This window comes from Macrosteles quadrilineatus, unplaced genomic scaffold (assembly GCF_028750875.1).
Source record: "Macrosteles quadrilineatus isolate MER2022 unplaced genomic scaffold, UCM_ALF_1.0 Scaffold_1__1_contigs__length_201487025, whole genome shotgun sequence".
NCBI classification, from domain to species: Eukaryota; Metazoa; Arthropoda; class Insecta; order Hemiptera; family Cicadellidae; genus Macrosteles; species Macrosteles quadrilineatus.
The window spans coordinates 131362421-131376763 of record NW_026542594.1 but is presented as its reverse complement, the minus strand read 5'-3'; the positions used below and the strand labels follow the sequence as shown (position 1 = coordinate 131376763).

The following is a 14343-nucleotide window of genomic DNA, read 5'->3' as shown; positions in this document are numbered from 1 at the left end:
CAACATGGGAGGTTTGAGCAAATTACGTCAAGTGTCTGCAGCGACTGCACATATTTTGTAGCGTGTAGACACTCTTTCAACATGTGCACACATCTATGGCTATTTCACTCAGTCTGTATGGGAGTTTTCAGTTTATGTATAGGCTGATAGAACTAAGTCCTATGTTCGATATCAAAAAAAAAATTCTCACAGAATCGTTTGAATAGAAGTGTTTCTTCTTCTTGTTTGTTGTGGGTGAAGTAAAGAATATGGTGACCTAGCTGTAAAAAAAATTGTTTATGACAAGTAACTAAACAAATACACCGATCAATGTGGCGGCTACAAAAGACAATGTGAAAATAAATAAACTCAATGAGGACTTTTTAAAATGAAGTAACTCTTTAAAGTCAAGTAGTTATTGCTTTCGGGTGCTGAGAATGAAGACTTGTATACTCTTAACTTGTGGTATTTTGATTTATTTAAGTTTTGACTTATGACGAACTGAAAGTTGACTGAAGCGAGGATTGAAAAGTGCGTGTGGACAGTCTCAAGTTGCACACATTTCTTAGCACACATCAGGTGTGAACAACCAAGCTCTACTTATATGAGACAAACAACAAACAAGATATAATTATAAATGTACAATGTTCAGGTGGAGATTGCACCTTGGGACGGTGTAGGATTTGCATTTGGCCGTGGTCTGTGGCAAGCTCTCCGAGCGTGTGCGAACGTGTTCTGTACCTTGGATGATGCCAACTGGAGTGCCAGCTTCCTGTACGCAGCTCAGGAGTGCTTTTTCCAACGACTCACCACCCTTGTAATCAGAGTGTCTCGTGTTTTAGAGCTGTGTGAAAGGTAAAATTACAGTGTAGAACCTTTACATATTTTATGTTAATTTATTCATCTACTGTGTAAAAAACTGTACTAGTAAAAACGATCTCATAATTTATTTTCAGAATCCTAGCCAGGTGGTTATCTGTAAAAATTGTTTTTCAGCTGTTATCACTTCAATACAAGGGAGAGTATTTAAGAGTTAGAGAGTACAGTTCAAAACAAAGTAAAAAAAACGGTATCACCAATCCAACACAAACTATCTCCCATTAAAACTTTAAGCTCTATGCCTTTTCTTATACTTCTATGTTAATTTATTTTAGGCTATGTCCTTTTATAATAGAAAACAAGGGCTATTCAGAAAGTAAAGGAACGTTTCATTCTGATGCCGCTAGGGCGTGCTGATCTCATAGATTTTGGTGTGTGCACACTCGGTAACTCAGTTAGCGTCCAGCCGTGACAACAGGAACATCCTCACTTTGCCCGTTTTTTCACGATTTTAACTTAAAATGTGTGCTGCGTTTGAAAATCCTGCCAGTTGTCAGTTGTGGTCAGTGATACGGTCTTTTTTTGGCAAAAAGCTTAAAACCAATAGATATTTATTGCCAAGATTGTGAAGTTTACGGAAACAACGTAATGCGAATGCAAAGTTAAGTTCTGTGCAAAAATGGTGCATTCAGTTAAAAAATGGCCAAACTGACGTCCATGAGTCATGACAAAACCAATTGCGCACGCCCGACATAGCGACCAGTTCCATTAGTCACAATGCTCGGATGTACGCCCTTAGTTTCGTCATGACTCATGGACATCAGACCTGGCATTTTTAAACTGAATGCACCATTTTCGCACCAAACTTTACTTCATTACGTTGTTTCCGTAAACTTCACAAACTTGGCAATAAATGACTTTTGGTTTTAAGTTTTTGCCAAGAAAAACGTATCACTGACCGCTCCTCACAACTGGTAGGATTTTCAAACTCAGCGCACATTTTAAGTTGAAATTGCCAAAAGAAACGGGTAAAGCGAGGACGTTCCTTTTGTCACGGCTGGATGCTAACTGAGTTACCGAGTGCGCAAGCACCAAAATGTACGAGATCAGCACGACCCTAGCACCGTCAGATCGAAACGTTCCTTACTATCTGAATAGCCCTCGTACAAGCTACCTATGTCTGTTTGTCTGTCATATTGATCTAGAAATCCAGTGGAAGGATTTTGATTAAATATTGGACTTATATACTTATGGACCTTAAAACGTGATTGACGACAAGGAACACCATCTTTGGTAATGTTTTATTAGGCACCATGCTCCTGTCCAGTTTGACAATACACGCCCTAGTGCCAACACAATAGTGAATCTCCTCACATTTTCAGATATCGATTTACATAGTGCTGTTCAAAATTTTTGAGCTTCAGAAGTAACCAACAGCTTCAAAGCTTTCTCCTGATGTAAAGTACAATGATCACTTTATGAAAACACACTCTCGTCTTCCCGATGGGAAATGTCAAGTTCAACTACCATTGAAGCAGAACCCTACAGTTCTAGGAAATTCAGCCAATTCAGCGTATAGTGTATTTAGATCTTTTGAAAATCTTCAGAAAAGCTTCATGCAAGATTTTGAATCTTCTGGACATATTCTCCTAATTTATTCCTGCCACATCACGAAGTCTTCAAAGATGGAAAAATAAGAATTGTGTTCAACACTTCTTCTGTAACTACATCAGTAACCTCACTCAACAGTATTTAACATACAGGTCCAAAGCTTAACGACATCCCTAGCATATCATCTTTGGATTTCGCCGACAACGTATCGTCTTCACGTGTGACATAAAACAAATGGTTTTTTTGTCATAAAACAAATGACGTTTGGTAATATTTGGTTTCATCCAGATCATAGGAATTTGCAGCTAATCTACTGGCGAAATGATTCTTCTAAGCCGTTGCAAATATTTAAACTTTGTACTGTTACTTATGGTATGGCATTTCTTGCAAACTGTGTTGTCCAACAACTCATAGAGGATGAAGGTCAGCATCATCCCCTTGCAGCTGCTGCCTTAAGAGATCAGATATACGTAGATGACACCCTTATAGGATTAGATACTGTAGAAGAAGCACTTCTTCTGCAACAAGATGTTATTGATCTTATATGGCAAAAGGAGGATTTTCTCTATGCAAATGGTCTTCCAATAATCGCCATATACTAGATGCAATTCCAAAAGAACATCATGGGAGTCCTATACAATTTTGTGCGCAAGATCAACCACTTTGTAACGTCTTAGGTTGAAATGGCTCTCTGATATAGATGCATTTGTCTGTGTAGTCAGTCCCTCTACTACTCCATCCACAAAGAGATCAGTTTTATTTACTATTGCTCGTTTGTATGATCTGTTGGGCTGGCTTACACCCGTCATTTTCTGGGCCAAAACCCAGTGTGTCCATGACCTCAGATGTAAACAGAGGATCTGTGACCACGTGGAGTGAGGTAGGTCGGCGACTCAGCACGTGGTGTGGTTCCGAGTACTAAGGTGACGTCATATGTAAACAGAGGGTCAGAGACCACGTGGGTTGAGGTAGGTCGGGGAGGGAGAAGGGAGGTGTGTCCATGACGTCAAATGTAAACAGAGGATCAGAGAACACGTGGGTTAAGGCAGGTCGGGGGCCAGTACGTGGTGATCACGTGGAGTGTGGTAGGGCATGGTTCCGAGCACTGAGGTGACGTCACCAGTCACCACGTGGTTGATGTCGGTGCCGGTTGGTAACAAACCTGCTACGACATTGATGTAGGTGTCGGTTGGTATGAAACCTACTACGACATTGAAAATTTCTAAGTCTGATGTCGTAGCATGTTTAGTAAAAAACCTAATAACTTCTAAAATAATAATTAATAATTTTTATAAACAAGTGTATATACATCTGTTCTAACTATTTACAATGATATACAGGGTGAATCTTCTAAGCTGTCCTAAACAGATTACAGACGAACGGCTTGACATACAGAGATGAAACAAAACTTTTCCCCACTAATTCATACCCAAGGAACAACGTAAAAATGTTTTTACCATTTTTAAAATACAGGGTGTTCAAGAAACTGGGGGTCATGGGTTCGAATCTCAGAGTTTTCAAATGTAAACATATTTCATGTTATGCATCATTGTAAAGCTCTAGACTAGACAAACAATTTAGTGGAAACAGAACTCATTTATCTTTGTCCGTTTCAAAATGGCGGCCATTTTTATAGAAAATATTGATATTTACAGAATACCCTGTATCTTGAAAACCACTAAACTTATTTTCGTTCTGTTTGAAAATTCTTAATCCTCGTAGGTTCAGCTTTAATTTGATATACGACAAGTCAACATTTAAAAAACTAAATATTTTTTCTATGATTTAATTTTTTTTTTAAGTTGGTAGCCTTGTAAATGCAAATTTTTAAATGGCAACATATGTAAAAGTGTGTATAATTTTGAAGGTCTTGTAAAAACAAAAAACTTTTTAATTTAAACCTACCGTCTATCTTTGGTCGTTTTATAGTAATTAACCAAAAACTCCAATTGCCCATATAAAACTCATGTTAAACGCGCAGTACCATGGGAATAGTGTATCTCCATCCACTAATCTTCAGTACTGTACGTTTAACATGAGTTTTATATGGGCAATTGGAGTTTTTGGTTAATTATTAAAAAACGACCAAAGATAGACGGTAAGTTTAAATTTAAAAGTTGTTTGTTTTTATAAGACCTTCAAAATTATACAAACTTTTACATATGTTGCCATTTAAAAATGTTCATTTACAAGGCTACCAACTAAAAAAAAAATTAAAATCATAGAAAAAATATTTAGTTTTTAAAATGTTGACTTGTTGTATATCAAATTAAAGCTGAACCTACGAGGATTAAGAATTTTCAAACAGAACGAAAATAAGTTTAGTGGTTTTCAAGATACAGGGTATTCTGTAAATATCAATATTTTATATAAAAATGGCCGCCATTTTGAAACGGACAAAGATAAATGAGTTCTGTTTTCACTAAATTGTTTGTCTAGTCTAGAGCTTTAAAATAATGCATAACATGACATATGTTTACATTTGAAAACTCTAAGATTCGAACCCATGACCCCCAGTTTCTTGAACACCCTGTATTTTAAAAATGGTAAAAACATTTTTACGTTGTTCCTTGGGTATGAATTAGTGGGGAAAAGTTTTGTTTCATCTCTGTATGTCAAGCCGTTCGTCTGTAATCTGTTTAGGACAGCTTAGAAGACTCACCCTGTATAAACCATTTTATTGATATTTTGTGAAAAATAGTCGAAAACACCCAAACCTGCTACGACATTGATGTCGGTGCCGGTTGGTATGAAACTGAAGTATCTGAAAGAATCATATACTAATTAAATTACATTAACATATGGTTTGACAGCTACATTTAAGTAATGTAAAATAATGTTTACATTCGGGCTAGTAACATCATTATTTTAAATTTATAATCCTTACCCTCTCTGTTCTAATATTCGTGCATTATTTAATATGTTTGAACCAGCTGTGTGGAATTGTGAAATCAAAATTCATTTGACAGTTAGTTCTGGTTGTTTACATTTTAAAATTTAAACTAGTGTACATGTTGCTCGAAATGAGCAATTGCAAAGAAGTACAGGAGTTATTTATAAACAAATAACTTGTTTAAAAACTAATAACAGTCATAATTTATTCTGATGATTTTAAAAGAGTCAACTAAAAGATTATTAACTGAAGGAAATACTTTTTATACAAAATAAAATTTACATGACAGTCCTATTCCAGTTTAAAGGGTTAATTTTAAACAATCAATCTGCCCATGTACAGGAAAAGGTAAGCTTACAATTTAAGTCAACGTAAAAAGGCTGTCAGCTTTTATAAAGTAACGTACCTAAGTTGTTAAGCCAATATGTAGACAATAAGGTGTAGGCTACTTTAAACTCTACAGGATAGAGTTAGGCAAAAACTGGCAGAACTCTGAAATGGTGTTTTTTTTTTTTTTTTTTTTTTTTTTTTAATATCCCACTGGAAGCGTATCTACGCCGTGGTCGTCAATGTATTATATTTACTCTTCATTTCTCTTATTCAGTTACTCTTCCAGGAATTCTTTTACATTATATATTTTCTTCTCTACCAGGTACATTTTTAATTTTTTCTTGAGGCCATTTTGATCTTCATTTTTTAAATTTTGAGGTAAACAATTGTATAATTTTATGCACATGTGATAGGGACTTTTTTTAACTAATGCTGTTCTTACTTGTTGTACATGTAGATTTTGTGCTTGTCTGGTGTTATAGTTGTGAATACTATTGTTGTTGGTAAAACATTCAGGTTTGGCTTTAACAGTAACGGCACATTCCAGAATATAAACTGCTGGTAGAGTTAAAATGCCAAGTTCCTTGAAGGTATCTCGGCAGGAGTCCCGACCTCTCATTTTACAGATGGATCTTACTGCTCGTTTTTGTAACATAAAGATTCTTTGAGCTTCAGTGCTGTTTCCCCATAGTATTATGCCATAGGCCATTACACTATGGAAGCAACCATAATAAATTTGTAACAGGATGTTTCTATCGATTATATTCTGAAGTCTGCGAATAAGATGGCACACAACTATTAATCTTTTTGCTATATTATCAATATGGTTTTCCCAGGATAAATTTTCAGATATTGTTATTCCAAGGTATTTAGCTGACTTTTCTTTCATTAGGTGAGTATCTCCCATTTTTAAAAGTGGTGAGTAGTCCGGTTCTTTCCTATTGTAAAATTGAATTAGACTGGTTTTTGAACTGTTAAGTGCCATTTTATTATTGGCGCTCCAATTAACCATTTTATTAATTCCTTCCTGAGTTTTCCTTATAACTGTTATACGGTCTTATCCATAGGTAAGATGCCCCACATCATCTGCGAACATCAATAGTTCCCCGTCCTGGATCTCTTCAGGCAAATCATTAATATACAGAAGGAACAACACTGGTCCGAGATTTGATCCTTGCGGGACTCCTGTGTTGATACAGTCAGAGATATTTGATTTAAAAGTCTTTATAACATTCGTCTCACTGGTGTTTCTAATATTTACAATTGTCAATTTGGTATCTGTTTTTAAGGAATGACATTATCCAGTTTAGGGGATTATTCCTAATACCAATTTTCATTAGTTTGGTCTTAAGTATTTCATGATCCAGGCAATCGAAGGCTTTGGTCATGTCATATAAAAGGAGGAGAGAGTCCTCCATTAAGTCAATGTTGTCATAAATCTTTGTCATTAATTTAAAAACTGAGTCTATAGTTGATCTTTCTTTCCGGAACCCATATTGATTTTTACAAAGTATGTTGTTTTCTTCTAAGAAGGGCATGAGTCTATTAAGGAAAATTATCTCAAACACCTTGGAAAAAGCAGATTGGATTGCTACTGGTCTATAGTTAGCTGCAAGTTTTTTATCATTTTTCTTATGAATAGGTATTATTTTTGATATTTTTAATTTGTCTGGAAAAGTTCCAGTTGCAAAAGATTCATTGATGATCAGTGTAAAAGGTTTGGCAATAAATTCAGCACAACTTCCAAATAAATGGCACGGTACCTCATCAACTCCTGCACTAGTCCTCCTTCCCACGACAGTCATCACCCTCAGTACTTCATCCTCTGTAGTCGGTTCTAGCCGCATGCAGTCATCGAAATCAAAATCTGGCCCATCGGTTAACTCCTGTACACCCTCGGTGACATTTCCATGCAGTTCAGTCAGCTTCCTTACTTCGTCAACAAAGACAGAATTGAACAGGTTTGCCACATCTACAGGGTCACTAATTAGAGATTCTTCATTTTTTAGGGTTATATCTTCGTTCGCAGATGTTTTGTCGGTCAGGCTCCGTACTACTCTCCAAGATTTATCATGGACTTACTCATATGCCAAATCCTTAGAATAAAAATGCAATAACTAATAACCGATATCATTTAACACAAACCAACATCCAAAACTAAACACATTTTTAATACAACATAGATAATTTACACATTGACTGTTTTACATATGTTCTTCTTCTCACTATTAATTTTTGCTTCGCAACGGGAAAAATCTGTTTCATAATCATTGAAATAGATTTATAATAAATAATCTATCATAAAGTTTAAGATTAAATAAACCTACTACATAGTTGTTTTACATGATGGAAGGAAAATACATTTTTTTGGATCAGCTGTCGGAATTTGTGAAATAGACATTTGACGGTTCTGGTTGTTTACAAAAAAATGTCAAAGCAAATGTAAACATTGTGAATTTTCTCATGCTCCCATGGAGACCAATTATTTAATATTTAATTTCTGACAACAGCTGGAGTTTCAAAACAATGTTTGTTTCCCATGTTAATCTTATGGAGAAATACGAAACTTTAAGGGGCCCCAGGGCCTCACTCTCTAATTACTTACCTAAAAAGAAAGTTTCCTGCACAACTTCACGTTACGCTCTTTCCAATGACACCCAAAACATGTCAATCGGTTCAGTAGTTTCGGAGGAGTAATTGTCACAAAAATCGTGCTTGCGTATTAAATAAGTATATAGATTAGGTGAACCGACATATTGGCCCTCCGATCGTCAAAAAATACCAGACCTTCTTGATTTTTTCGTTACGAAAGGTGTATACCGAGATTGTGTGACAATCGAGCAATCTCTGGACCTTTCCTCAGACCACTCACCTGTAATTTTAACGATCGCTTCAACTGTTATATTCAAACCTATTCCACCACATTTACCGTATGTAACAAAAATACAGATTGGAATTATTTTTGTGAATTAATGGATCAAAATTTAAAGATTTCTGTGTGTTTGAAGAGCGAAGAAGATTTGAATCTTGCTGTTAAACATTTCAACAAAACAGTTCAAGACTCCGCTTGGAGAGCAAATCCGGAATAAGCTATCCAATTAAAATTAATAGGAAAATTGCCGAAAAACGCTGACTCCGTAGAATATGACAAAACTCTAGAGATCAGACGGATAAAAGAAATCTAAACAGGGCTACTCAACAACTAAAAAGGTTACTGTTTAAATTAAACTATGACAGATTTCAAGATTTCACATCAAACCTTTCTCCATCTGAAGCTAATGACTACTCCCTTTGGAAAGTTACAAAAAACTTAAAACGTCCACAAATTTGCATTCCACCTATTCTAAAAGAAGACGGTTCATGGGCCAAAAACAACATCGAGAAAGCAGATGTCTTTGCTTCATACTTCAAAGAAGTGTTCAAACCATATAATATAAATTCAAACGTTGAACAAAATTTTGGAATTCCTCGATTCTCCAAACCAACTTGATTTACCGATAAAATTGTTTACACCATCCGAAGTAGCTAAAGTAATAAAAGACGATTTAAACGGCGAAAAAGCCCCCGGTTATGATCTGATAACAGGTAAAGTGTTGAAAGAGCTGCCTAGAAAAGGAATAGTATTCCTTACAGTACTTCTCAATGCAGTTTTACGCCTCGAATACTTCCCAATACAGTGGAAGGTTTCACAAATTTTGTTATTCCGAAACCTGCTAAACCTTTAAATCAAGCATCCTCGTATCGGCCTACATCTCTTCTTCCCGTGGTTTCAAAAGTTTTTAAAAAACTTTTTTTTAAAAGACTCCAAATTATAATTGACGAAAAAGAATTGTTGCCTTCCCATCAGTTTGGATTCCGCCGAAAGCATTCCACCATTGAGCAAGTACATAGAATAGTGAATGTAATCAAGGAAGATCTTGAAAATAAACTTTTTTGTTCATCTGCTTTTTGGACGTAGCCCAGGCGTTTGATAAAGTCTGACACACAGGACTATTGTTCAAAATTAAAACTTTGCTGCCCCATACACACTATGGAGTGTTGAAATCGTATTTGTCCAAACGCTTTTTTCAAATTCAATATCAAGATGTAGTTACGGATGTGCTTGAAATTGAATCAGGTGTACCACAAGGCAGTGTTCTTAGACCTATTTTGTATATTTTGTTCACGTATGACCTTCCAAGTACTCAGGGTATTACAGTTGCAACATTTGCAGACGACACTGCTTTTTTGTCATCAAATCAGGATCCTATTCTAGCATCATCAAACCTTCAGGCTGCATTAGACGATTTGTCTCAGTGGCTACAGAATTGGAAAATTAAAGTAAATGAAACCAAATCCGTTCAAGTTACATTTACTATGTCTACAAGAACTTGCCCCCCAGTAACATAGAATAATGTGATGCTTCCACAATCCAACGAAGTTAAGTACCTTGGTATGCATCTCGACAGACGGCTTACATGGCATTCACACATTTGGAACAAACGACTTCATTTAAATTTAAAAACAAACAAACTAAATTGGCTTATTGGTCGAAATTCAAAATTATCTGTTGAAAATAAATTACTTTTATACAAAATTATATTGAAAGCTATTACAGTAGAGTCCCGCAAACTCGCCGTAATGTGGACTGGAAGGGTGCCGAGTTTGTGAAATGCCGGGTTATCAGGAACTAGGGTTAAAAATAAGAACAATACAATTTTTAAGCTTTTTAACCGCCTTTTTTATTTATGTTTATAGTACAAGTCAGTATTAAGTCATCAGATATAGTACAACAAATCCTTGGTATGAGTTGCGAATATGAGTCCATTTTTAAATCGGACTCAAAAAATCACTAATTTTCTGAGCCAAGTGATGGCCGAGTTATCCAGACTGCCGGGTTATCGAGAGCCGAGTTTGCGGGACTCTACTGTATTTGGACCTACGGTATCCAACTCTGGGGAACCACTTACTCGAACATAGAAATAGTTCAACGATTTCAATCTAAAACACTAAGAAAGATTTTACAAGCATCTTGGTTTGTCACAAATAAAGTTATTCATCAAGATACAAAATTACCCTATGTTAGAGAAGAAATAAAAAAACGAAGTGAAAAATATCAAAGAAAATTAGAAATCCATCCAAATTTCCTGGCAGTTAACCTCCTCGATAATAGTGAAGCTACATATAGACTCAAAAGAGTTAATCCAATAGACCTTCCAAATCGTTTTTAGTTAAATTTTTTAAAATTTTTTGTATGTTAGTGGACTTGATGGAGTGTATCTAACCCATGTTAAAATGGTCATGAAATTTACTTATAGATTGTAAATAAATACTTGTTAAAAAAAATTTAAATTTTGTAGGTTTGCTCTTGTTACCATGGATACCATCAATCAATATTTTAAAATCTCTCACCTCAAATTTTTGAAAGCCCACGGGGCAGAGCCCTAGGACAATAACGAAGAGGGAATAGTTGTATAATATATATTCTCGGAGCTGTAGCTTCATTTGCGTGCAATTTGAGCCCAGTCGGTTCAGTACTTTTTGAGATTATCTCATACAAACACACAGACACCACCTCTTCTTTATAATAGTATAGATAGATAGATAGATAGATTACTATTTTAGTATTATATATTGTCTGTGCTATGGCTAAAATACGTTTTTATTACTGCATCAGCTGGAGACACTCTCTGAATATCTGCTTCAACCATTTGTTGTCAAACATTGATCTCGTAAAATAGTGAAATTATTTTTTGTATACACTAATAGAGCAAGGTTTGTACTAAAAGAAAACCTTCTTTTAGTTTAAAAAATACATGTTTCACAGGAAACAATTTTAACCATTGTAGTAACACCATTATAGCTTAAAAAGTTGATAAGTGATAGTTCACATAATATTTAGCACATTTTACGGATAAACCTTTTTGAATTCGTCATATTATAAGTGTATGAAAATTCATATATCTGTGTTTCAATATCTATTTATCTCATTTCTGTTCAATGGAAGTTGTGCAATTTCAATGATACTGGTACTTAAATAGGAAGTCTTACAGCTGTTATAAAACTGTGCATACATTTTATCTTACGAGTAAATTCGCTACCAAATTGATATTGTACGACAATTCTATTCTACTGCAGTACTTAGAATTCTACCACTACTCACATTAAACCTACCATATTTACTTTTGGGCTAGTGATTAATTTATTGTATTAATCATACAATATAGTGAATAGTGTAGTCATTTATTTATCTCGTTTCTATGACATAGCTCTATTTTGTAGAAATCAATTATGCAATCATAACAACAGAAATACTGCATCATTACATTTTACGGTGACATAGTATTTATTTTACATATAAAAAATTTAAGCTAATGCAATAATTAGTTCAATTAGAACCATTGAATATTGAATAATTTAAACATTAATCGAAGACGAAGCGGTTGACAACTTTCCAATAGTTGACTAGGCCTAGTTGCCTTCAATAATTGCAATGCGAACTGTATGCACTGAGGTCGGCAAAGAGTGTTCGCAGTGTGCAGGCACTTTGGACGTCGTGGCACTTGGACGTCGTGCAACAGTCAAATATTGATTGGACGTCGTGGCACTTGGACATCGTGCAACTGGCAGAGGCTTTGGACGTGGTGCAAATGATACTTTTTTACAATTCTACAGTGCGCTGTTTCACGACGTCCAAAGCTTTTAGAAAGACTATATTTTTGGCAGTTACTGTACTTTTGGACGTCGTGGCACTTGGACGTCGTGCAACAACTCAAAAATTATGTTTTGGACGTCGTGGCACTGAAAAAATATTATTGGACGTCGTGGCACTTGGACGTTGTGCAACACTCCCCTTTGTTTACATATGACGTCACCTCAGTACTCTGAACCACACCACGTGGTCACCCCGTGCTGGCCCCCGACCTGCCTTAACCTACGTGTTCTCTGATCCTCTGTTTACGTGTGACGTCATGGACACACCTCCCTCCTCCCTCCCCGACCTACCTCAACCCACGTGGTCTCTGATCCTCTGTTTACATGTGACGTCACCTTAGTACTCGGAACCACACCACGTGCTGAGTTGCCGACCTACCTCACTCCACGTGGTCACAGATCCTCTGTTTACAAGTGACGTCATGGACACACCCCCCCCTCCTCCCTCCCCCCACGCCTCTGGTCTAGACACCTCCTCTCTCATAATTTACCAATTTTACCAACATTTTCGTCAAAATTCACTGCAAACCATCTCCTAGTGCGAGCCTAGTTAGCTGTCACAGCACTCCAAACACACCGCTGTCTACCCAAAACACCCCGTACGAACATTCTTGTCTGATCAAAACACCCAATACAAGTCTACCCCCCCATGCTCGCCTTCTTGTCTGACCACACAACACTGGACGACACACCCCTTTCGAGGAAAAACAGCTGTCACGTGACCAGACAAGGGGGAGGTCATTGACCCCTCCTCTCTCACAGATTTTCAGCTTTTTACTGATTTTACCACCATTTTCATCAAAATTCACTCAAAAACCATCACTTTTTCACCAAATTCAACAGAAAGTGAAGGAAAACACACAGATTTTCAAGGATTTCAACGAAAACACCTCTGTCCCAGAACACCCATTTTGATTACTACTTATATATATATCCTATAAATGGCCTAAAGGTCCGCAACATGTTGAGTTTTAACAACATGGTGCTCCCAGCAGTGTGTGCCAAAACCTATGGTAACCGCAGCTGACGGTCTATATTTAATTTTTGTTGTCTATGCTATAAATGAGAACAAGTGTGATGGGACCATGGGAATAGGGTTTTATTGAAAAAAAAAAACGACTTGAGATTGATTGGGCTTCAGTGAAATTGATTGGTTCTGCCTCAATCTGGAGTAAATTCAAATGTAGCATGGATGGTTTTAAAATTAAATGTTTAGAAGACGTCAAACACTTGAAAATGTAAACAAATCATGTAGTTTTATGTTCCTAAATGTTTGTTTGCAGCAAGAGTGGAGCATGTGACTTGCAGATGGCTGTGCATGAGGCCAAGACACAGTTGTCCTCTGTCAAGCCGTATATGTTCCCGGAGAATGTGATGCTAGAGTCTACTAACTACCACCAACCACATGTGAGGAGGGGGTGGGGCGGCTGGTCCGACTCGAGAGACATCCAACTATGTCTCAATCTCACTGTATGGCCCACATCAACAGTTTTAGCCAAGTAGAAACCATTATAACAGACTGTATATTCCTAGTTTTAATATGTTTAACTTTTGTTCCTGAAAAGTATGTTTTACAGTCTATACAAGTTTTTTAAAGATTCTTACCATTATTGTACTTGTACAGTATTTTTCCAGATGAAACATTTATCGCCATAACTTTCAAAACTATTTTGTTTGAGGACTGGGATTGTTAGTAAATTCTTATTGTAAGCTAATTTAACTTAACTGTTCATGTTTAATTTTATTAATAAAAGTATTTTTTTTCATTTTGTGTTTCATTTTGGTGTTAGTCTGTGATATCCTGGAACTATGTGACATTGTTAGGTGTACATCTTTTTATTTTGTGGTTGTTTTTACAAAAGTCTAATGACTTTTTTAGAATGTAAATCCGGATTAAATACCCCCGCCGCAGCAAACCTGCCGACTAAGCGAATTTCCATTTGTCTGAATTGAGTTTCAATTAAATCTATTTAAATACCTATTATTAGGTTTAACCGCTTGACAGATTGTAATGAAAC

At 36.1% G+C, this 14343-nt stretch overlaps 1 protein-coding gene across 4 annotated transcripts in view; it reads left to right on the top strand.

The window, feature by feature from the left end:
• The window catches only part of LOC128985063 (alpha-1,6-mannosyl-glycoprotein 2-beta-N-acetylglucosaminyltransferase-like), a 99930-nt gene extending 85842 nt beyond the window's left edge, over positions 1-14088 (top strand). For all 4 annotated transcript variants that reach the window (XM_054404453.1, XM_054404459.1, XM_054404445.1 and 1 more), the window contains 2 exons: positions 632-834; positions 13609-14088. In XM_054404453.1, the coding sequence (XP_054260428.1) occupies positions 632-834; positions 13609-13828 (423 nt within the window). In that variant the 3' untranslated portion in view covers positions 13829-14088. The remainder of the gene's footprint in view (positions 1-631; positions 835-13608) is intronic.
• Positions 14089-14343: the final 255 nt, after the last annotated feature.